Below are 24,657 nucleotides of genomic sequence, written 5' to 3'. Positions count from 1 at the left end.
GTGATGATGTCATTCGGAGGGGACGCCCCCGAGGTTCCCACCATGACGTGGATAAGATGTGGGTGACGTGCACGTGTGCGCACCCTAGGAGGCCCTCAGGAAAATCATGGCGAATACAGTCGCCGTTGCCATTCCAGGGACGCCGGAGAGAGCAGCATGATGACGCGGCAGCAGCCATCTTCCCAAGGCTTGAGGAGAGAGAAGGAAGAAAGATGAGGCACAGAGGTCAAAGCCATCTGAGACCGACGGATGCAACAGTACCCCCCTTCAAAGGGCCCCCTCCAGACCCCCTCCCTGGTCTTGGTTTTTGAGGATGCGATCAATGAAATTGATGAAGCATCTCTTTGTCCATGATATTAGCCAATGGTTCCCAAGAGTTTTCTTCTGTTCCGTATCCCTCCCATGACAGGAGGTATTCCCAAACTCTGTCTCTCTTTCTTACATCAAGGATGGCATCAACCTTGTACTTGATGTCTTCTTCTGCATCAACAGGAGTAGGTTCAGGTGTCTTGGTGGAAAACTCGCTTAGAACAAGTGGTTTCAGCAGTGAAACATGGAATGCATTATGAATCTTCAAAGCTGGAGGAAGTCTCAGACTATAAGTGAGTGAGCCGAATCGTCGGAGAATAGGAAAGGGTCCAACAAAGCGTGGAGCAAATCGAGCAGATGGAAGTTTAAGTCTCAGATGTTTGGTAGACAGCCAGACTTTATCACCAGGCTGGAATTCAGGAGCCTTGCTTCGGTGAGCATCATAGCCTTTCTTTGCTCTTTGTACTGCGTTTTGGAGCATCTTTTTAGTCTTTCTCCAGAGCTGCTGTATATCTTTGGCAGTAGATTGAGCTGCCGGGGATGACACAGAAAGTAGAAGTGGTAAAGGTGGTAAAGGTTGTCATTTGTAGACTGCTTCAAAAGGTGTAGATCCAGTAGATGATGCTGGATGCGAATTGATGGCGAATTCAGCCCAGGGTAACAGTTCAGCCCAGTCATTCTGTCGTGAACCAACATAGGTGCGGAGGAACTGTTTGAGAGTTCTATTCATTCTCTCAGTTTGGCCATTTGACTGAGGATGGTACGCAGGCTAAATACCAGGATGTGGTGACATCACTCAGAGGGGACGCCCCCAAGTTTCCCACCATGACGTGGATAAGACGAGGGTGGTGTGCATGCGTGCACCCCAGAAGGCCCTCAGGATAATCATGGCGAACGCTGTTGCTGTTCTGGGGAAGCCGGAGAGAGCGGCATGATGATGTGGCAGCAGCCATCTTCCCAAGGCTTGAGGAGAGAGAAGGAAGAAAGGTGAGGCACAGAGGTCGAAGCTGTCTGAGACCGACAGACGCAACAAGATGGGGATGTCCCAGGTGATCATAGCTTCTTCATTCTCTATAATTCTATCTGGGTCATGTTCCCTGGCACAGTGATAATAAAATGTTTACACAATTTCCATTTAGGTGCCTTATGGTGGTCATACTATTATTGTTGGTGCCCTTTTCTCCTCTTTAGGTGCATTGTGATATTCATGCCACTGTTGTTGATGCCTTTTGCTGCACTCTAGGTGCCTTGGGGTATTCTGGCCTCCAGGCTATGTTGTCCCCGATAGAGATCCTTGAGGCATTGATGCCACTCCGCTTGCTACATTGCTCTGCACCTATGATTTGTGGTTTTCAATGCCAGTGCTTTTTCTATTAGCCGTCCTTGATGCCTTTGGGTGAATCTGCCTTGGCTCCAGCTGTCTTTGAGGTTCTTTTCAACTCCCTTATGGTTCTTACTGATTGTTGGTGTTCCCTTGTCAATATAATACTTTACACACTTGCTGCACCTCTCATGGTCTCACTGTTGGTGTTACTTTGCCTGTTTTTGGTGCCTTAGAGTGTTAATGCCACTCTTCTCACTTCATTGCTCTGCATCTATGGTTTGGGGGTATTAACAACTATCATCCTTCTGCTTTGCCCCTTTTCTTGTGCCTTGCAATGTGTTTGCTTCCACTCCTACTATTTTGCCTTTTACTCAGTGTCTTCGGTGTCAGAATTGGTTACACATGATACAGGCGTCCATGATCTGCCATTCCAATCCCACCACCATAGTGTTGGTTTGAATCCGCCCTGCCTATTGCATGTATCTTACTTGGTTACTTTTAATAGTTTCATGTCCTCTTAGACTTTTCCTTCAAAATTCTTTTCAGATTCCTTTCTCTTGCTGTTCTTACTGACTATTGATCTTACCTGGAATTTAGCCTTCAATTATACCACCCTTTTTTGCCGACATTCCTAAAGAAACCAAGAAAGAGACGGCCTCTTCCCAGTGTGCCCTAGGCCACTATCGGCCTAATATCATCTAAGGTTTGATCCTCAGTTTGAAGGACTTAGGCACTTGACTGGTACTGAGGATTCAGATTACTGTATGACACATTTCCTTCACCCACCAGATTACAGAGGAATTGATGCTTGGTACTTTGGGGTGTTCTTACTTCAGCACAGGAACAGCAAAGGGAAAGTCAATCTCCAAACCTGCTCCAAATCCCCCACAGCTGCTTTTACAAATGAAGCCACAGGGAAACTACAAGTCCATTACAGATCTGCTGCAGAGATTTCCTCAGGCCTTCTCCTTGCTCAGGGATAGCAAGTTTACCATCTTCTTGCTCCTAGATGACTCGATTAGAATTTTTCCCTATTCACACATAAGTCAGAGGTCCAATTTGCCCTTCATGGCCACTACAGACTTTCTCTATAGTTTTCTCTTGCTTCAGGTCAGTGTTTGTGATGATTTATCCTTTCATGGTGATTTGGAGGTTCTTGCAGAGAAGCACAGCTATTCATGTTAATTTATCCGAAAAAAGGTATTTCTTCTATCAGAGAAGGTCATCCTTTTTGACCAAGCAAACAGCTTCTGGAGGGATAAGCATGGAGCAGTGAGGGAAGAAGGAGATACCTATTTACCTAGTCAGATCAGCTTTATCAATCTTAGTAATCAATGGGGTGACAGGTATCACAGCCAGAACACCCTCACATTCCTCTCACAAAATCTTGTTGTTTTCATGCCACTGTTGATGCTATTTGCCCCCTCATTAGGAACCTTGGAGTGTTCTTGCCAATGGTGCTTTGAAGTTCCATTCTTTATGCTACTTTGACTCTTTATTGGTACCCTGGGGTATTTCCTGCCACTTTGGTGCTTTTTTCCCTCTCTCGTAGCACTTTGAACTGTTCATGACACGGTTGGTACTGTTTGCACTTCTTTTGGAGCCTTGTAGTGTTCCTGCCACTCTTGATGCTTCTTTCCTCCTCTTACAGTACCATGGGCTCTTTGATGGTGCCCTAAGTGCCCTTCACTATGCCTTGAGGTGTTGATGCCACTGTTGACTGACATACAGCTGAGTGTATGATTTGGGGTTTTGACGACACTCTGCTTGCTGCTATACCCTTCACGCTATTTCGTTAGGGTTTTGATGCCAGTGTGCTGTTTGCTGTATCCCTCACTTTATCTCTAGGGGATTTTGATCCCATTCTGTTTGCTGCTTTATTTATCATTCTATACGTTAGGGTTTTGAATACTGTGCTTCCTACCTTATCTTACACCTCTTTCAGTTCCCAGGGGAGTTAATGCTACTGTGTGCTATTTTTCTAACAAAAGTCACTGATTCCGTGTGTATATGAGTCCAGTCCAGAGCATTGGTGTATTGTAAGAATAACCCCCCCCAACCTTTATAACGTAATTGAACCAACTGCCAGTGATCCCTTTCTTTGGGTTGAAGAAGCAGTTTTAGCCTTTCAGGAGTTAGTAGATGGTACGTCAACAAATCATGTAGAGCTGACTTGCATAGAGTTTGCTTTAACAGCTTTAAATGGTACCTTGATAAATGTGGTGGATCTGCTTACACCTTTTCAAAGCATCTGTCATACTTTCACAAAAAAAAAGGATTAGCCAGAAATGTAAAACTTGAAAAGCCTCTTGAATGATTTCTACAGTTTTTCTCATTTCATGCATGACATCAACATTGGATGTGAAGAGGAGGTGTATGTTACATATGTTTATCACCATGCAGATTTTATTGCCATTCTGCAAGCACTCCCCTGCTCCAGTCCAACCCGAGCACTCTCTGCTCCCTTCAGCCCGACCTTAGCATTCTCCACACAAGCTCATCCTCAGCATCTCTTCACCCTGGCACAAATAGATCTGCTTTATGGTATTTGCCAGAAGATATGCACTTATGACCCAAACTGGCCACAGTTTGAGACAGGATTGTGTCTGCTACTGTGCACCTCATTTCTCCTTCTCCCACACCTATCGGGGCTGGTAGTGCTACAGATAGTTCTCTCTCCTACCTCCTAAACCTACACAATCTGAATAATTCAGAAAAGACTACGTTTTATCCACAGAATTAGACTTTTAGTTGTCAGACTTTTCAGGATTAGCATTTATAAGAAATAAACAGTATGTCTCTAAACTCCTTCCTACTTAGCATCAATTTATACTAAATAAAGATCTACATCATTAGTGGATTGAAATGTGCTATAAACCTTATCCTGTGTTTAGTATTAATAAAGGTAACTAACAGGCTAGCCCCACCCAACTTTGGGAGATTCCCTTTTGTTTACCTCTAGAGCTGTCTCTGGCTGGAGATATCGGGGATCATCTCGAGGGAAAGGCTTGCTTCCTTGTTGCTGGTACTAGCTGGGTTGAGGAGTCGTCTCTCAACTCTGGGGCCGTCTCTGACTTTATGGCCAGTGGCCAGATATTAGGCAGGGCATTTCTGTCTCTGGTGTCCCCAGACACTCCTCAACACAGGGAGGGGCAGAGTTGTTGCCTCCGCATCATCGGGTTTCCCTTTTTTTCTTGTTTGCCCTTTCTTATAACAGTCAGCCAAGGAATAAGCAAAAAGTACATGCATAATCGTGCAGTGGGCGGATGGTGTCATATCTGCATTTCAGATTGCTGACCTCCTCCCTTTCCATAGGGGGTCACTGCACCTGCCATGTGGTGACTCTGGACTGTGTCCGGTCATGTCTTCACCAGCACTGTCTTGCCCTATCAGCGGTTTTCTTCCTTTTAGATGCTCCCCCCTCTTCCACCGGCGGGGGGAGGGGGTGTCACTGCTCCTGAACGATGAACTGTCCTTGGATAGCTGTGTTTTCTGGTCTGGGGGATTACGTTTTTGAGTTTCTGCCCTGCTGTCCTAGGATCGCTTACTTTTAGAAAAGTGCTTTTAGTCAACAAGCTAATCTGATAAGCTGGGTAGTGTTGTTGTGCTGGTCAAATTTCTTACCTTGTTTCTCTCTGCTGAAACATACATGTGAGCATCAATGTTTTAAAGTCTGTCCTTCTCTGAGGTGAGTATTCATGGAAAATAGAATTAATATTTTGTTACAGTGGTAGAACATTGGGTATCTCCCTTACAGGATGCTAGCCTCAATTGACCTTGGCTTGACCTACCATGGGAAGGCATATGTAATCTTATATTCTTATGTTTAGTTAATAGATAATTAATTAATTATAGTTTTTGGTCACCTAATTTTAAAAAAAAGCTGAACCATTAAGTTGAAAGTATGCTATTGAATTCCTGTATGAGTACAAAGCAGGAGAAAAAAACCTGAGCAAAATTCTTTCAAGCTGATCATGCCAAATCCCAAGATTTGCAGAGGCCAAGGCAATTGGAATTGCATGATCAAAAAGACGGGTAAAAAAGCCCTCTCCATGCTCTCAGCACCCACTGTCTGACCCCAGCCCAATCCCAGAACTCTCTTCACCACAGTATTGATGCCGAAGGAAATCTGTCAGGTCTGCTACAGAACTCCTCCAGAGTTTCCTCTGGCTTCTACTCAAAGTTCAGGATGCTTTGCCACACTCACAGTGCCTTCAATTGTTCTTGCTACAAAGCCCAACTCTTGGTGCTTTTATCATGGTGAATGAACCCTTGTACTGTGGTGAGATTGATGCGACCCAGCTGGTGATCCAGCTGGGTCCTCTCTGACAGAAGGCAAACTCTCAGGGACACCCTCTTCCCCTGTAGGTTGAGCCTTTGGGTTCTGAGGCCAGCAGGACTTACATGAGGATCCTGTAGATAGCAGACAGGTACAGTCAGTAGACAGGTAGTGGTCAGGGCAGGCAGCAGACAAGGAGTAAGGAAGCCCAAGCAATGGTCGGGGCAGGCAGCGATCAGGCAACGTTGGGTTCCAGGCTATGGTCTAGGTACTGGTGAGCAGTCCGAAGAGAGAAATGGGCAGGGCGAAGAGAAGGCAGGATAAGGCAGGCATGAGGCAAGGCAAGCTGGGACAAAGCAAGGCAGGAACGAGCAATACATACTGCAAGGTAGGAAGACCTGTTGTTGAGGTGCCTGCTAGGACTGCAGTTGAGGCTTGTATACCAGCTGCCGATGATATCCTCTCCAGGTGCCACAGGTGGGTTCCCGCTGCAGAGCCTTTAAGACAGAAGAGCATGCATGGCATGTCCTGCTGCAAAGACATTGATGGTGTTCCTGGGTTAAGTGAGACCAGCCATGGCACCTCACCTTGGACAAACATTACAGCTTTGAACTGTTCGTGCCACTGTTTGTGCTACTTTGCCCTTCTATCGGTGCCTTGGCATATTTCCTGTAATAATTGCTGCTTTGTTCCCCCTTTCATTAAGCTTTGAGCTGTTCATGCCACTGTTGGTGCTGCTTTGCATCTTTTTTTCTGCATTGGGTTCTTCATGCCTCTTTTTTGTGTCTTTTTTCCCCTTTTTTGGAGTTTTGGGATGTTCCTGCCACTCTTGGTGCTGCTTTGCATCTCTCACGGTGGCTTGGGGTATTGATGCCTTTTTTAGGGTACTTTGCCCTGTCATTTTGCCTTGTGCTATTCATTCCACTCTTGGTGCCACTTTGCCACTGTCTTGGTGTCTTGGAGTGCTCTTTCCTCTCCTGCTGATGTATGCTTGCACGTTTCATTAAACATGAATAGAAAACCACAATTTTGAAGCCCAAAATAGGTTGCATTGCTTCCCCCTGATTTTAATGGGATACAAATGACATGAGTTACCAAAACATTTTTTTTCTTTTGAAATGAACAAAACAAATTAACAAACCAAAATTACAAATGTTTATGTGCACATCCCTAATATATACTTTTCACATGACAATACAATACAGCCACCTTTTTGATACCTTTTATCACCTATTGTCTATCAAGCGCCAAACAACTTAGTGCTTTGTGTTCGTTTCTTAATAAATTTAAGTTTGACTTACTTAATTGCAACTGAACCTTGACTGATCAGCTGGTGGAGAGGTGTTCTTCAATGTAATATGTGGTACTTCATCATGTAAAGGTTTAGTTGTCCTGAACTGATTCTTAGGCATATGCAGAGCATAATTTTTCATTTTGTTTTATGTAGTTTTGTTTGACGACTTTTGCGTTTTTTAAAGTGTTGTTTCCTTATCTTTATATTTTGTTTTTGGTTTCAGAAAACACTGTGTACTGTTTGCAAATAGTGGGGCGGATTTTCAGAGCCCTGCTCGCCTAAATCCGCCCAAAACCGGGCGGATTTAGGCGAGCAGGGCCCTGCGCGCCGGTGAGCCTATTTTACATAGGCCTACCGGCGCGCGCAGAGCACCGGGACTCGCGTAAGTCCCGGGGTTCTCCGAGGGGGGCGTGTCGGGGGCGGGCCCGGTCGTCGCGGCGTTTCGGGGGCGTGTCGGCAGCGTTTTGGGGGCGGGTACGGGGGTGTGGCTACGGCCCGGGGCGGTCCGGGGGCGTGGCCGCGCCCTCCGTACCCGCCCCCAGGTTGCGGCCCGGCGCGCAGGAGGCCCGCTCACGCGCGGGGATTTACTTCTCCCTCCGGGAGGCGTAAATCCCCGGAGAAAGGTAAGGGGGGGTATAGAGGGCCGGGCGAGTGGGTTAGGTAGAGGAAGGAAGGGGAAGGTGAGGGGAGGGCGTTAGAGGATTCCCTCCAAGGCCGCTCCGATTTCGGAGCGGCCTTGGAGGGAACGGGGGTAGGCTGCGTGGCTCGGCGCACGCCGGCTATACAAAATCGATAGCCTTGCGTGCGCCGATCCAGGTTTTTAGCAGATATGCGCGGCTCCGCGCGTATCTACTAAAATCCAGCATACTTTTGTTTGCGCCTGGAGCGCAAACAAAAGTAGGCCTATTCGCGGAGTCTGAAAATCCGCCCCAGTGTGTACTATTTAGAAATAGAGCAAACTATTTGCAAATAGTGCAAGCTATTTCCTGATACCTAAAAAAAAAAGAAAAAGAGAAGAAACAACCTGAGTTAGACCAGAAACCCTCTTACTGACCTCTTCCCATCCCACCTCCCCTGGAGTGGCCATTTCCCAGAAAGGTAGCATTAGCAAAAAATCCCACGATCACTGTTCTTATATGCCCTGCCCCCAACCTTTCCCCTTTATTAAAAATTAGGCCCTCCCCTGGTTGCCAGCCCCCCTCATTGCCCACCCTAGCCCTCCCTCCTGAGTCCCCTGCAGACTCACCAAATTCTCTTTAGTGGACTAGTGGAAGCCCAGGAGCAACCTTTCTGCTACTGGATCTGTCTGAAGCCATTTTCCAAAATGGCGCCAGCTGGACCTTTGTCCTATAATGTGATGTTATTCATTGAATGATATTCTAACGCTGTTTGTGACTACATAGGCTTTGTGGTACCCTATGCTTCTTTCTAAGAGGGTCATTCATCAAATTGCGATGTGGCCTTATTGCGACGGTAAAATTTAAATGATGGAAAGAGGTGGAGTTAGGGAGGAGTTTGGGCAGGGTTAAGGGTAATGAGGTGGCGGTACCGCTGCGGGCGATAATTATTTGGACATTGTCTCCAGCAGTAGCGCTGGATTTAACACCACCTTTTCTATTGGTGCTATGGGGGTGATAGAGTGTGGCACGGCCTGAACTGTGGCGGGCAAAAACTGACCAACGCGATGCGGCCAGCTGCACACTTTCGCCTTGGAGGAAACGGGGAAGTCCTAGGGCTCGGCACCTTGTGCGTGCCGACCCCAGATTTTATAACGTGCGCGTGGTTGCGCGCACGTTATAAAATCGGGCGTAGATTTGTGCGCGCCAGGTTGCGAGCACAAATCTGTGCCCGCGCATAAGTTTTAAAATCTGACCCTGTGTATTTTTTAGTTGTGTAAACTGCTTTGATTTTTTTTGAAGTGCGGTTAAATTTATTAAACTAAACTAAGCTTTTTGAGATTCGAACTTCGGTTGACATCACACAAATCAAACCATAGAGATGCTTGAATAGTTTAAAATGTCACTAGAGCTCTGAGATGGAAATATATCCTTTTATACCTACATCTCTGGATATGTTGCTGCTTTGACTACAGAATGATTTAATATAAATTCTGTTAATGACTGAAAGGGACCTTGAAGGTGACACAATTTTCTGAGTATGCCAAAAAATTTTGTTTTGTATGAGATGCAGTAGAATAGGAGCATCTGAAAATAGTGTTGTTTCTTTTGTGATGGTCTTCTAGTAGTTTCCATACTAAATGCATATGGGTTGAGGTGCGGGATATGTATATATTGAGAACATTTTTATAACAAAATGTTTAGAATTGAAGTCCATGTGTACAAAATACACAGAGATTTCAGCCATAATTCTGAAAGTGCACTTCAGTCCACTTTGAAACTTAGCAGGTATACGATAATCCTTACGCAGCATACACATGTAGCTTTAAGCCTGCATGGGAGCAGGTATAAATGTTCAAGTGTACATTTAAGCACATATTTTCAGTTTTAGAAAGTATTTGTATAAATGGGTTTTTTGCTCAAACTCTGCCTCCAGGAACTCCTCACTTACTTTTATGTGTATAACCCCCAGGGTAATTTTCAAAAGGCCTATATACGCATGTAATACAGCATTTTACACAAGTATATGTGTTAGAAAATTCACTCCTCAGTATATTTTAGAAATATATAAAGATTTATCATTACCTTAGGTTCTCTTTGATAGACCCTATTGGATGCAGTGTGATGTCTGACATTAGAAGTACCACCACCCAGCTATCTCCCTACCCAGTTACAGCAAGCACATATAGTTTAGGGCTTTAAATTCTGCTAGTCGAAATAAGTTCTACTGATTAAGGCATACTTATTTTATCTTTATACAGCTATAGTTCTGAACTTTAAAGGGGCTGCAGGATACCTCTGAGGGTACTTTAAGTTTATACTTTCCTACTGGGTGTTCTAGTGAAATGATTTCCCTTTCTGAGAACTTTAATAATAATTTTTGTTCAACACAACATGGGAATTTAGGACTAATATTAATTTCAGCTGTTGCAAATTGTGCTTTATTTATGATCTTATAGATTCTTGGGTATGAATACCATATGTACAATATAGTCTAACTGCTGCAATGTCAATAAAGCTAACACTACTATTTTGTAAGGATGGAAACTATTCTGGGATTTAAAAAAACACGTTTGTTGTTTTAAACTACAGGGGGGAAATTTTAAGGAGCACTTGCTTTATCACAGGTGCAACATATGCATGGGGATTTCAAAATGAAATTTCGGAATGTGCTTTTCCTCTCTTCCCCACCCTCAACTCTGCCATTTTCTGCAAGGCAAAAATCTAGCTGCTAAGGGGAGATTGGTTTTCAGCCCCAGGAATTTATCCAGGTATTTGCTTAGTTACCCTGGCCAATTCCTCTAAAAAATGGCCTTCCCTATGTTTTAGGCTTTTTACAGTATTATATAAGAAATTGCAATGTTTTCATTTCTGATATGTATGCAAAATTGAATGCTTAAATCAGAAAATTAATTCAGGATGGAAGATGAGCCATTCTAATCTCTAATCAATTGATTAATTCATTTGTTGTTTGATCTTTTGCAGGTTGGTCTAAAGTCTGTAATAGAACAATTTCCGGGAAAGCTTGATTTTGTTCTTGCAGACAGTGGTTCTGTTTTGAGCAATGGCCACAAACAACTGATATGTTTGGCCAGATCAGTCCTCAGCAAAGCAAAAATCCTCCTTATGGATGAACCTAGCGCTCATTTGGATCCCATGTAAGTTTTCTCCTGATTTACCATAAAATTCAAATAAACTACATTAATTCATTTTTTGCTCATTTCTAAATCTAGAATGTATTTTAGATATATATATATAGAGAGAGAGAGAGACAGACAGACAGACAGATTGATAGATACAGATATGTAAAATAGACTCTAGATTTAGAAATTTTATTATTTTATGTGCCTGAATTTAGAGCACATGGACTTTGGAAAAAAAATATAGACTCTACATTTAGAAATGAGTAAAAAATGAATGAGCAGTTGGCCAAGCTGCATACTTTTCTCTACCATTTGTTCACCAATTTTTCCAAAGTCACTGAATTCTAATCTCAGGTATATACAATAATAAAATTGAACTCTTAGCAAATAAAAAAAATAATAAGTGAACATATGATCACCTGAGGTCTCTGTAATTGCACCTAGCATGCAGTTGGGCAGACCAGATATTATGGTCCTAATCTGCCGTCATATTCCGGGTTTCTGTGACCAAAATAGGTACACAACTCAGCCATTTGCTTTTCTCTATTTATTTAATTTATCATTTATAAATATTTGATATTCTGCTTTTTTTTCCAGGAATGGTCTCAAAGCAGATTACAATCAATTTTTAAAAGACTAGCAAGTACCTTAGCAGTTATATTAGTTGTCATATCATGATCAGTCATACTGGTAGAGTGTCCAGGCATTAGTAACTTACTGGGTCATTTATTATTTCTCTCGCTCTCTCTCTCTCTCTCTCTCACTTTCTTCCCCCCCTGCCTGAATGGCATTTGCGATAAAAACCTTTTCAGTTAGTAAAGCACCTGTGATGGATTAATCAGCATGCGATGCGAAAATTAGCGCTGGTGCGATAAATTTATCGCAGCTTGTGGAAATTACCTGTGCGATGCGGGAGCAGGGAAATTAGCCAACCACGCTCCCTTTTTTATCATGGGCACTATTTTCACTATATTTATAGCTTTTATGATGAATCTAGGCCTTAATTTGCTACTGACAGACTGCCTGGGAGAAGGCCTAAAGGGCAGATTTAAATGCCCGCATGCATAAATTCCGGCCTTTTCGTGCGCGGCCGGGCCTTATGCGAGCCGGGTGAATCTTCCAAGAGGCCAATACGCACTCAAGTGCTGGGCCTCTTGGAAAGGGCGGGCCAGAGGGTGTGTTTTGGGCGGGGCAGGGGGCAGGCCGTTGGGGAGCTGAGGTAAATTGGTGGAATGAGGTAAAAAAAAAATTTAAAATTGGGGGGTGGGGAGGAGAGGGGAAGGGTAAGAGAGGGTAGGGTAGGCGGTAGGGAACTGGGGAAAGCAGCGATGCATCTCCGTGCAAAAGTCACTAAAATGTACCCCTCCTTGCGAGCGCCACCCCCAGTTTTATCACATGTGCGCACATGGACGTGCACGCGTATTTTTTAAAAATCTACTCCTAATTAAACAGCCATGCCTTTGCTTTTTTCCGGAAGGCAAAGTAGCAGGTTTTAAGATGAATGGGTATGGGTACCTCGGTCTTGTGCAGGTATGTTTTCTGGAGGTTAGTGTGGGGGAATGGGGGGAGGATTGAAGGGCCTTTTGGGAGGATTGGAGTCTTCTAGTGGGAGTATAGGAGGCAAGGAGAAGGAAGAGATATTACCCCAGGACAAACAGGATGGTAGTCCTCACATATGGTGACATCACTGGATGGAGCCCTATCACGGAAAACTTTCTGTCAAAGTTTCTAGAAACTTTTGACTGGCATACTGATCCTACTGAGTATGCCCAGCATGCCATGATCCCTGCAGCCCCAGGGGTCTCCCTTCAGTCTCTTTTTTTCCGCGTTGCTGTTAGCCTCGCGTTTCAGGAGCTCTGTGATTTTTCTCACAACCTTTTCCTCAGGGAAAAAATTAATATTTCTGTCAAAAAATACCCTACACGGGTCCCTCTTTGACAACCCATTCAGTGAGTACCGTTTTTGGTCATTTTTTTAGTCGGTCCCTGTTACCTCACTTCAGTATCCGCAGGCCACCGACCATTACCCAGCCTTATTTTTTACCATGGCCACGGGATTTAAGAAATGCCCAAATTGCCCCCGAACGATGTCAATAACATACCCACATGACATCTGTGTACTTTGCCTGGGATCAGGCCACGATGTCTGCACATGTTCCACCTGCGCTCAGATGATTCCGAAAGGCAGGCGTGCCCGACTGGACAAAATGGAGGAACTTTTTAAGAAAATCTCTCCATCGACATCTTCGCAGTCGTCACTGAAGAAGATATCTTCTTCCACTGAAAAACACCAAGGAAAGAAAAGGTCCGGAGACCCTCCATCTCCATCGGGATCTTCGATAGCATTGTCGTCGATGTCTAGCAAAGAGCATCGAGAGAAGCGACACCATCGTCATCGATCCGACTCCGTTCCATCAGGAGAATCGGTTACTGCATCGGCATCGATGGCCATCGAGCTGATGGCGAAGTGGGTCCGGGTACAAGAGCCGTCATGCCCCTCTGTACCTGAGACACTGAGGCTCTCTCCACTGAGATCGGTGTTGGAGACTGTACCTCCACATCCAAATGTGGAAGAGCCACTAGCGCCAGTCTTACCTTCTCCTGTGATGGTGGACCCAGTCCCAGTCTCCAGGGAAGAAGTGAGTTCCATGATTCAACAGGTAGTCATTGAGGTTTTTAAAAAATTGCAGCCTCCACCGAAACAGACACCAATCCTGACGTCAGAGCCGTCAGTACTGGTACCTCTGCTCAGCAGACTCGATGCTGGAGTTCCTCCAGTTTGTAGATGTACCCAAGGAAGTCATGGCTATACCAATCCATGAAGTGCTCCTAGATCTCCAGCACCGCCTATGGGAGCAACCCTGTTCCGTGCCACATGTTAACAGAAGAATGGATGCAGCATATCTGGTCCAACACACACCAGGTTTTCAGAAACCACAACTGCCACACCAGTCAGTTGTGGTGGAATCAGCACAGAAAAAAGCAAGGAAGCAAAAACCTCACTCATCTGCCCCTCCAGGAAAAGAGCAGAAATTTCTGGATGGGTTAGGAAGAAAAGTCTTCCAGGGGTCCATGCTTGTGCCCCTTATTGCGGCATATCAATTATATATGACGCAATATCAAATAAATTTGTGGAAACAAGTACAAGACATAGCTGATAATCTTCCTCAACAACAGCAGGTAACACTCAACACCCTTATTCAAAAAGGTCTGGAGTCAGGCAAGCACGAAGTACGAGCAACATATGACTCTTTTGAAACATCTGCCCGTATGTCAGCTGCTGGAATCAGTGTACAAAGTTGGGCTTGGCTAAACTCTTCGGATTTAAGATCAGAAGTACAGGAAAGACTAGCAGATCTCCCATTTACAATATCTTCGGAGAGAAGATTCAAGATACTGTCTCTCAATTGAAAGATCACCATGAGACACTCCGCCAGCTTTCCAAGTTGCCATCAGACCAGCCATCCTTGGCGCGAAAGCCTGCAAGAAGGGATACCAGAAAACCCTTCTATCGACCTCATAGGTACTATCCACCCGCATCCAGCATACATCCTTTCCGACCACCTCAAAGAGGATGTCCATGTCAGCCAAAACAGACAAAAACTCAGCCACCCCCGCAAACAGGACCAGCATCCAGGTTTTGAAAAATTTCCAGAGAGCAGAAGCCTCTCTAACAATCCCAGATCCGTCTTGCCTGTAGGAGGTCGGCTCCATTAGTTCATACACCAGTGGAGCCTCATCACCACAGATCAATGGGTGTTAGCCATCCTGAAACAGGGTTACCGTCTCAAATTCACAACGATACCCCGGGATTCCCCACCCATTCTACTGTGGGCAGCCAACGTCATAACATCTGAACTTCGGTTAGAACTCTCCACCCTGCTGATTACCAGGGCTGTTGAACCCATTCCCCGGTCTCAACAAGGCAGAGAGTTTTACTCCTGCTATTTTCTAATTCCAAAGAAAGCAGGCGGTCTCCGCCCCATATTAGATCTCTGCAATCTCAACAAATTTCTTCAAAAAGAAAAATTCCAGATGGTTTCCCTTGAAACCATCCTTCCCTTACTACACCAAGGAGATCAGCTCTGTTCTCTGGATCTTCAAGAAGCCTACGCTCACATACCCATTTCCCCACAACATTGAAAATATCTAAGATTCATAGTGGGACAAAAACATTTCCAATACAGAGTCCTACCATTCGGACTAGCCTCAGCACCTTGGGTGTTCACAAAATGCCTGGCAGTAGCTGCTGCACATCTAAGAAAAAACAGCATTCATGTTTTTCCCTACCTAGACAATTGGCTAATCAAGAGTTCATCCAGACAGGGAACTCTCACTGCCTTGGAAAGCACCATAAGACTGTTGCATTCCCTTGGATTCCTGATCAGCTATCAAAAATCACATATGAACCCATCTCACCTCCTCAATTTCATCAGAGCAGACCGCAACACCACAGTCGCAAAAGCTTTTCTTTCAAGTGACCGTGCGGACAATTTAGTAAATCTGGCAAACTCTCTGACCAGCTGCAAATTCGCCTCTGCCCATCAATTTCTTACATTACTGGGCCACATGGCATATCCAAAGCAAGAAACCTGTGAGGGAGTTGGTTGGACTATTAGATGACCAAGGGGTTAAAGGGGCTCTTAGGAAAGATAAGGCCATTGCAGAAAGACTAAATGAATTCTTTGCTTCCGTGTTTACTAACGAGGTTGTTGGGGAGATACCAGTTCCGGAGATGGTTTGCAGGGGCGATAAGTCAGACGAACTGAACGAAATCACTGTGAACCTGGAAGATGTAGTAGGCCAGATTGACAAACTAAAAAGTAGCAAATCACCTGGCCCAGATGGTATGCATCCTAGGGTACTGAAGGAACTAAAAAATGAAATTTCTGATCTATTAGTTAAAATTTGTAACCTATCATTAAAATCATCCATTGTACCTGAAGACTGGAGGGTGGCCAATGTAACCCCAATATTTAAAAAAGGCTCCAGGGCCAATCCGGGTAACTATAGACCAGTGAGCCTGACTTCAGTGCCGGAAAAAATAGTGGAAACTTCTCAAGATCAAAATTGTAGAGCATATAGAAAGACATGGTTTAATGGAACACAGTCAACATGGATTTACCCAAGGGAAGTCTTGCCTAACAAATCTGCTTCATTTTTTTGAAGGGGTTAATAAATATGTAGATAAAGATGAACCAGTAGATGTAGTGTATTTGGATTTTCAGAAGGCGTTTGACAAAGTCCCTCATGAGAGGCTTCTACGAAAACTAAAAAGTCATGGGATAGGAGGCGATGTCCTTTCATGGATTACAAACTGGTTAAAAGACAGGAAACAGAGAGTAGGATTAAATGGTCAATTTTCTCAGTGGAAAAGGGTAAACAGTGGAGTGCCTCAGGGATCTGTACTTGGGCCGGTGCTTTTCAATATATATATAAATGATCTGGAAAAGAATACGATGAGTGAGGTTATCAAATTTGCGGATGACACAAAATTATTCAGAGTAGTTAAATCACAAGCGGACTGTGATCCATTACAGGAGGACCTTGCAAGACTGGAAGATTGGGCATCCAAATGGCAAAGGTTTGGATAAGTTCTTGGAGGAGAAGTCTATTAACGGCTATTAATCAAGTTTACTTAGGGGCGGATTTTCAGAGCCCTGCTCGCGTAAATCCGCCCAAAACCGGGCGGATTTACGCGAGCAGGGCCCTGCGCGCCGGGAAGCCTATTTTACATAGGCCTCCCGGCGCGCGCAGAGCCCCGGGACTCGCGTAAGTCCCGGGGTTCTCCGAGGGGGGCGTGTCGGGGGCGGGCCCGGTCGTCGCGGCGTTTCGGGGCCGTGTCGGCAGCGTTTCGGGGGCGGGTTCGGGGGCGTGGCTACGGCCCGGGGCGGTCCGGGGGCGTGGCCGCGCCCTCCGTACCCGCCCCCAGGTCGCGGCCCGGCGCGCAGGAGGCCCGCTCGCGCGCGGGGATTTACGCCTCCCGGAGGGAGGCGTAAATCCCCCGACAAAGGTAAGCGGGGGTTTTAGACAGGGCCGGGTGGGTGGGTTAGGTAGGGGAAGGGAGGGGAAGGTGAGGGGAGGGCAAAGGAAAGTTCCCTCCGAGGCCGCTCCGATTTCGGAGCGGCCTTGGAGGGAACGGGGGTAGGCTGCGCGGCTCGGCGCGCGCCGGCTATACAAAATCCATAGCCTTGCGCGCGCCGATCCAGGTTTTTAGCAGAAACGCCCGGCTCCACGCGTATCTACTAAAATCCAGCGAACTTTTGTTTGCGCCTGGAGCGCAAACAAAAGTAGGCTATTTGCGCGCCTTTTAAAATCCGCCCCTAAGGGAATAGCCACTGCTATTAATTGCATCAGTAGCATGGGATCTTCTCAGTGTTTGGGTAATTGCCAGGCTCTTGTGGCCTGGTTTGGCCTCTGTTGGAAACAGGGTATTGGCTTGATGGACCCTTGGTCTGATCCAGCATGGCAATTTCTTATGTTCTTATATTCTTATGATCTACAGTCCATGTGACCCCTATGGTGAAGTTAGCCATGAGAAGGACTCAATGGACTTTGAAATCTCAGTGGATCCAAGCTATTCAGCCAATGTCGGCCCTAATACGGGTCACCCACCAGTTACATCTCTCGCTCCGCTGGTGGGCGAACAGGCCTGCCTTACAGGCTGGTCTACCGTTCCAGCCACCGACTCCTCAAGTCATCTTGACCACGGATGCATCCAACTTGGGATGGGGAGCTCACGTCAACAACCTTCAAACAGAAGGTACGTGGACTCCGCTTGAAAAAAAGTGTCAAATCAACTTTCTAGAATTCGAGCGATAAGATATGCCCTTTATGCCTTCAAAGACTGCCTCTCACACAAGACTGTGCTGATACAAACGGACAACACAGTAGCAATGTGGTACATAAACAGGGAGACACAGGCTCCTATCTGTTGTGTCAAGAAGCAGGGCAGATTTGGGCCTGGGCCCTGATACACTCTATACATCTCAGGGCCACTTATCTAGCAGGTATACAAAATGTCCTAGCGGACAGTCTCAGTCGACATTTCCATCCCCACGAATGGCCTCTGGATCCCTGTGTAGCAAGCAAAATCATTCAATGCTGGGGTCACCCAACCATTGACCTCTTTGCGTCCAAACTCAACCACAAAGTGGAAAGGTTCTGCTCCCTCCATAGCCGCCAATAGTCGTTCAACAGGGACGCCTTTGCTTGCCCCTGGAACAAAGGCCTTCTATATGCGTATCCTCCGTTTCCGCTCATAACCAAAGTTCTAGTAAAGCTACAACAGGACAGAGGGTCAATGATTTTCGTAAGCCCCGTACTGGCCTCGACAAGTATGGTTTCCCATACTCCTCGATCTCTTGATCAGAGAACCAATTTGCCTGGGCACAGTGCCCACTCTCATAACTCAGAACCATGTTACGCCATCCCAACCTACCAACCCTTGCCCTAACAGCTTGGATGTTAAAAGCTTGATCCTGCAACCGCTCAGTCTTTCGACTCAAGTCTCTCAGGTTCTCGTAGCTTCACGAAAGCTTTCCACACGTAAATCTTACCGTTCCAAGTGGACTAGATTTACTACGTGGTGCACATAAAACGGTATTGACCCTTTCTCCTGCTCCACTCCATCTCTATTAGACTATCTATGGTACCTCTCAGACTCTGGTCTCTAGACTTCTTCTGTACGTGTACACCTGAGTGCCATTGTGGCATACCACAAAGGAACAGGGGATGCCCCAATAACAGCGCAACCCCTAGTGAGTCAGTTTATGAGGGGTTTACTTCAACTTAAGCACCCCGTTCGACCACTGGTTACAGAGTGGGACCTAAATGTAGTGCTTGCAAGGCTCATGCGATCTCCGTTTGAGCCTTTGCATTCCTGCGATGTAAAATTTCTTACCTGGAAAGTCCTTTTCCTAGTAGCCATTACATCTGCTAGGAGGGTCAGTGAGTTAGAAGCCCTTGTCATATACTCACCCTACACAAGGTTCCTGCATGACCGAGTGGTCCTTCGTACTCACCCAAAATTCCTGCCTAAGGTGGTAACGGATTTTCACCTTAATTAATCCATAGTCTTGCCCACTTTTTTCCCAAGGCCTCACTCTCACCAGGGTGAAAGAGTTTTACACACCTTGGATTGTAAATGTGCACTAGCATTTTACCATGACCGTACCGCAATCCATAGAAAATCCACCCAACTCTTCGTTTCTTTTGACAAAAACAAGCCAGGAGTTGCAGTGGGCAAACAAACTCTCTCCAACTGGCTAGCAGACTGTATCGAATTCTGCTATGGAAAAGCAGGCCTTCCTCTCTAGGGGCGAGTAAAGGCGCACTCAGTAAGGGCTATGTCAACATCCATAGCACACTACCATTCAGTACCTATTGCTGACATCTGCAAAGCTGCGACTTGGAGTTCTCTGCATACATTTGCAGCTCATTACTGCTTGGATAAGGAAGGAAGACAAGACTCTGCCTTTGGACAATCTGTCTTGAAAAACCTATTTCCAGTATGAAGCCCAACTCCTTCCACAACCACCTGCTGTGATTCAGGCTGCCTAATCTTAGTCAATGACACCCCAGTTGTTGTGCCTGTTGCACTTGTTGGGTGCCATTGACCTCTTAAAGTGTGAGTCAGCCTGTAGCTTGCTAATCACCCATATGTGAGGACTACCATCCAGCTTGTCCTGGGATAAAGCAGAGTTGCTTACCTATAACAGATGTTATCCCAGTACAGCAGGATGTAGTCCTCACGAAACCCACTCGCCACCCCGCTGGGCATGCTCAGTAGGCTCAGTGTGCCAGTCAAAAGTTTCTAGAAACTTTGACAAAAAGTTTTCCAAGATAGGGCTCCATCCAGTGATGTCACCCATATGTGAGAACTACATCCTGCTGTCCTGGGATAACATCTGTTACAGGTAAGCAACTCTGCTTTCTGGGGCCTGCGTATTCATATATTTGAAGATGAAGTAGAGGGTCTTGAGTTTTATCCTGGTTTCCTCTGGGAGCCAGTGAAGTTCGTGCAATATGGGCCTTGTATAGTCCAATGCTTTGGCCCCTACCAAGACTCTGGCTGTGACGTTTGGCACGAGTTGGAGGCATTTCAAATCATACTGAGATACCATTCAGAAATAAGTTACAAAATTGTAATTGGCTGGTGATTACTGCATGAATTACAGTAGAAAGATTATGCTGATTCAGGTAGTTGCATAATCATTAAATCTGGCATAGGTACACAAAGGAGGCTCTCACTACCTTTGAAATTGAGGCCTGTATGTTTATCTTGTCATTGTTCCAACTCTTTAAGAAAGTTTCATTTAGAGCCTTTAAAGTGTAAACAGTTGTTACAGAAACATCGAGAAAAACATGGAAGTAATATTAAAACAGTGATTGTATTTTACTCCATTTTCAAAAAATTGGATAGGAATTTATATAACACTCTGGAGCTCATTTAAGGCTGAAGTCACTAAAGTGCCTTGGCACAGTGCAAAATAACATTGGTACAGTACGTGCTTAGGCACAAAATGACTTATATGAGGCACAGCCAGACAATGGAACATTAGTGTTATAAACTGGGCAGGGCAAGGTTGTATATTTTTCGCATTCTTAAAGTATTTGCAGTCAGAGGACGTAGCAGATTTTGCTCAAACAGTGACTACAAGAAATTACTGCACGGTGTGTCATAATCCCACCCTTTTCAACTACAGGTCAGCTCCAGGTAGACTATCTGGAATGAGACAGCTTTCAGTTTACCTATAACTCTCCACCTCTCATCTCAATTACAACAGAACACACTATTTAGTGGACCAAATAAGGAGGTACCTGGATCCCAGTAAGAAAGGTCTCCCAATGTGAAGTATTCCATATCTTATCCCTTATGAGTGATTCTAAAATCATTTCAGGACACGGTTCCCAGCTCAGATTTGGATCCCCTGAATGATAAGCGTATGTCTTTAATATTTTAAACTTTGTAGTCCATCCGTTTTCAGCTTTGTGTCAGCTCCAGGTTGATCATGGCAGAATGAAATAACTTCAGATACAGTATTGTTATTCCTTTGGTGTGTGACCGGGTTTCTTATTAGGAAAGGAAAATAACACTAATGATTACCCTATAAGGCAGAATATTTTATAAGTAAAAACTCACTGGGACACCATAAGAATTATATGCCAAGCTTTATTTAGCAAACTATAGCCTTGATTCATCAAGGCATTTTCCCATAAACAGTTAAAGTTATACCCCCTTGTTCTATGTAAACCGATCTGATATGGTTATGACTATGAAGGTCGGTATAGAAAATAAATAAATAAATAAATAAATATATAAATGCCTTAGTGAATCTGGCCCTATATATGTTTCCTTAGCATAATCATGTGACTCCAGTTCTCTGTTTGTATAAGGGAACAAAAAGAAAAACCGAAAAGAAATAAAACCCCAGCATAATTTTATCTCACCCAAATTGGACCATGAATGTCTCCCGTCTGGAAAATCTCCGATGGCCAGTTGGAAGTCTCCCAGCATGGATTCTGGTGTTTGGCAGAGTCTCTCCTTCTTTCTCTCTTTCTCTGGACATGCCAGTCTCTGCTTCAGGAAGTGTTACAGCTCAGCATGCTGCAAAAAGAGAGCCTCTTTCTGTGGTGCTTGTGGTATTTCTTTCTGTCACAGAGATCTTATCCATTTGACATAACATGTAGCATCAAACACACTATGGGGCGTAATATACACGTAACCCTTTTAAACCCCTCCTGCGTGCGCTGAGCCTATTTTGCATAGGCCCGGCGACACGCGCAAGCCCCGGGTCGCACGTATGTCTCGGGGCTTGAAAAAAGGGGCGGGGAGTGGCTGGGGCAGGGGCAGGACCAAGGCCTCCAGCACAGTGGCTGTGCCGGGGGCTCACGCGCAGGCACTTGGCCGGTGCGTAAATAAAAAAAATTAAGGTGGGGGGGATTAGGTAGGGCTGAGGGGAGGGTTAAATAGGGGAAGGGAGGGGAAGGTGGGGGGGGGGGGGGGGGCGGAAGGAAAGTTCCCTCCGAGGCTGCTCCGATTTCGGAGCGGCCTCAGAGGGAACAGGGAAAGCCATCAGGGCTCCCCTAGGGATTGGCGCGTGCAAGGTGCACAAGTGTGCAACCCCCTTGTGCGCGCCGACCCTGGATTTTATAACATGTGCGCGACTGCGCGCGCATGTTATAAAATCAGACATAGATACGAAAATCTAGCCCTATATGTTGTTTTTTGGCCAGATAGGACCTACGGTCCCTTTGCTCATGAAGTCAGGTTTTTCAAGAGGCTTTATTGACAAAACCACACCACAAGGTTACCATTACTTCATCAGTTCATGACCTGATTCTGAAAGGTCACCCTTGCCCAGGAGTCTCATTTTCAATCTATTGCAAACATTTTTGCTGTCTGCCCAGTTCTTGCTGATGGGCTGGAGGTTCGTTGATGAGACTTTGACCAGGTCAAGCAATGATTTTCCAACCCTTTGACATTTTTATCCGATCTAAACTCACTATCTGATCTAAACTCACTATCACCCCATTCTGCCTTTCAATCCACCCACAACCACCCACCTGCACTTGGGTGCAAAGACTGCTGCTTTTTATATCTTGCTCATTGCGAAGCTCTGCCCAAGAGACAGAAAGCCAATGTAGTTTTTGTTCAGCGAAAAGGAGAAAAGAAAACTGTAATGTAACCCTATAACTCGCTTTTTTAGTTCTCTCTCTACCTAAATAGCATTATATAAAAATAAATTTTAAAAATTAATTAAAATGACCACAATAGCTACTATTAACATTACCATTTCTCATGTAAGGAAATGAAGAATTTCAAATAGGCCTCAATAAAAACCCATCAAACACAGATTAGAACAGTGAACCAACATAAACATGTCAATTAGTGTGACATTGAATTTGAAAATATAAAGCTGTATATTTGAGCATATGCAAAAAAAATAAAAAATTGAAACAGAAGAAAATGATGGCAGGAAGAAAAAAGTAATGAAAAAATGATTCAAAAAGAAAATAAAGAGCTGAGAAAATTGAGAAAAATAGAAAGCAAGAACTGAACCAAGGAAGACATAAAACGACAATAGAAAGAACTGAAGAAGGAAAAGACAGCATGACTGAAGATAGTTACAGAGTTTGAAGAAAGTCAGGAATGACTTAAATCTACTAACATAGGAAGAAATGTAAACTTAAAAAGAAGGAAAGAAGGAAACCAAAATATCAAGGAAAAGAAAAGCAAAAAAAGAAAAATGTTGAAAGCAGAGGGAAGTACTAAGGAAGAAAGGAAGTGAAGTAAGAAATACAAAAATAAATAAGGATGACATGGGGGTATGCAGCATGAATGCTATGACAAATGAAATCTGCCAGTAAAATCAGATGTAATTTCTCAAGCTGGCAAATTGATTTCTTTATCTTATTTATTTCCGTTTGATAATGCTTTTCCAATAAAAGCTCAACGTGGTTTACAGCAGTAAAAAAAACAATACACATTTTCTACTGTGATAGAAACAAGTGCTGGGTTCCATGACATCATTGTTGCTTTTGGCCAAAGTCTTCCTGTAGCCTGGTGGGAAGGTCAAGTGTATATAAAAAAGCCAGCAGATGCGGACAGAGGAAAGGAAGATGGGGAAGTTATATTCTGGCTTAAAGTGATTATGACTAGAGAAAAAACAAGTAGAGCAGGAGATCTTTCATCTAAAACATCCAATATTAAATGAGATGGAAATCTCTAGGCTTGATTATGGAACATCACTGAAGACGGATCACCCTCTTCACCGTAATAGTTACATCAACCCCATTTCTCTCCCAACACCGGCAATGTCTTTCAACGTTGTTTCTCAAATCAAAGCTGTATCAATGTTTCTCAAATCGATGTTACAACTGAAGAATGATTCAAGCCGTACAAATCTTTAAGTTCCCCTGATGCAGATGGCAGGATAGCCGCCGAAACGCCATGGCGTTGGGTATATTTCATCAGTGAACTTAAAGATTTCAGCAATGAACTTAAAGATTTGTGCGGCTTGAATCATTCCTCGGAAGCGGTGGCTGTCACTGGGTCCGACATCCGATGCTTAATTTTACCGACGTCAGTTTTCAAACCCGCTGACAGCCATGGGTTCAGAAAATGGATGCCGGCAAAACTGAGCGTCCGTTTTCAAACCCGCCAACCGGTGGGCAGATTTTTTTTATTTTTATTTTTTTGGTGCCTCCGACTTAATATCACTATGCTATTAAGTTGGAGGGTGTACAGAAAATCATTTTTTTCTGCTTTGCTGTACACTTTCCCGGTGCTTTCTATGGTTAATGCCTGCCCTTGGGTAGGCGTTAATTTCTGAGAATAAAATGTGTGGCTTGGCTGCACATTTTACTTTCAGTATTCCGGGGTAATAACTAATAGGCTCATCAACATGCATTTGCATGTAATGAGCGTTATTAGTTTCGGGGTGGTTGGCCACACTTTATCTATGGGCTATTACCCCTTACAGTATTTAGGGTAATAATAGCGATTTAAGACGCACAACCAAATAGGGGCTAAATGGTGCAACTGCTCCTTTCAGTATTTTTCTAACTATTTTTCTCATTTTATCAAAGTTCCCCTTTTGAAAGTTTATTTTTAAAGCCATGGATTTACTTATTGTCCCACTTTCAGTCATTAATTCAAATTTGATCATGTTATAATCACTATTGCCA

The 24,657-nt window shown here is 44.6% G+C and overlaps 1 protein-coding gene across 1 annotated transcript in view; it reads left to right on the top strand.

The window, feature by feature from the left end:
* Positions 1-24,657, top strand: part of CFTR (CF transmembrane conductance regulator) — a 575,903-nt gene that overhangs the window by 530,805 nt on the left and 20,441 nt on the right. The window contains exon 25 of the mRNA XM_029615983.1: positions 10,809-10,981. Within this exon, the coding sequence (XP_029471843.1) occupies positions 10,809-10,981 (173 nt within the window). The remainder of the gene's footprint in view (positions 1-10,808; positions 10,982-24,657) is intronic.

This window comes from Rhinatrema bivittatum, chromosome 9, assembly GCF_901001135.1.
Source record: "Rhinatrema bivittatum chromosome 9, aRhiBiv1.1, whole genome shotgun sequence".
Lineage (NCBI taxonomy): Eukaryota > Metazoa > Chordata > Amphibia > Gymnophiona > Rhinatrematidae > Rhinatrema > Rhinatrema bivittatum.
This window is presented reverse-complemented; position numbering and strand designations above follow the sequence as displayed.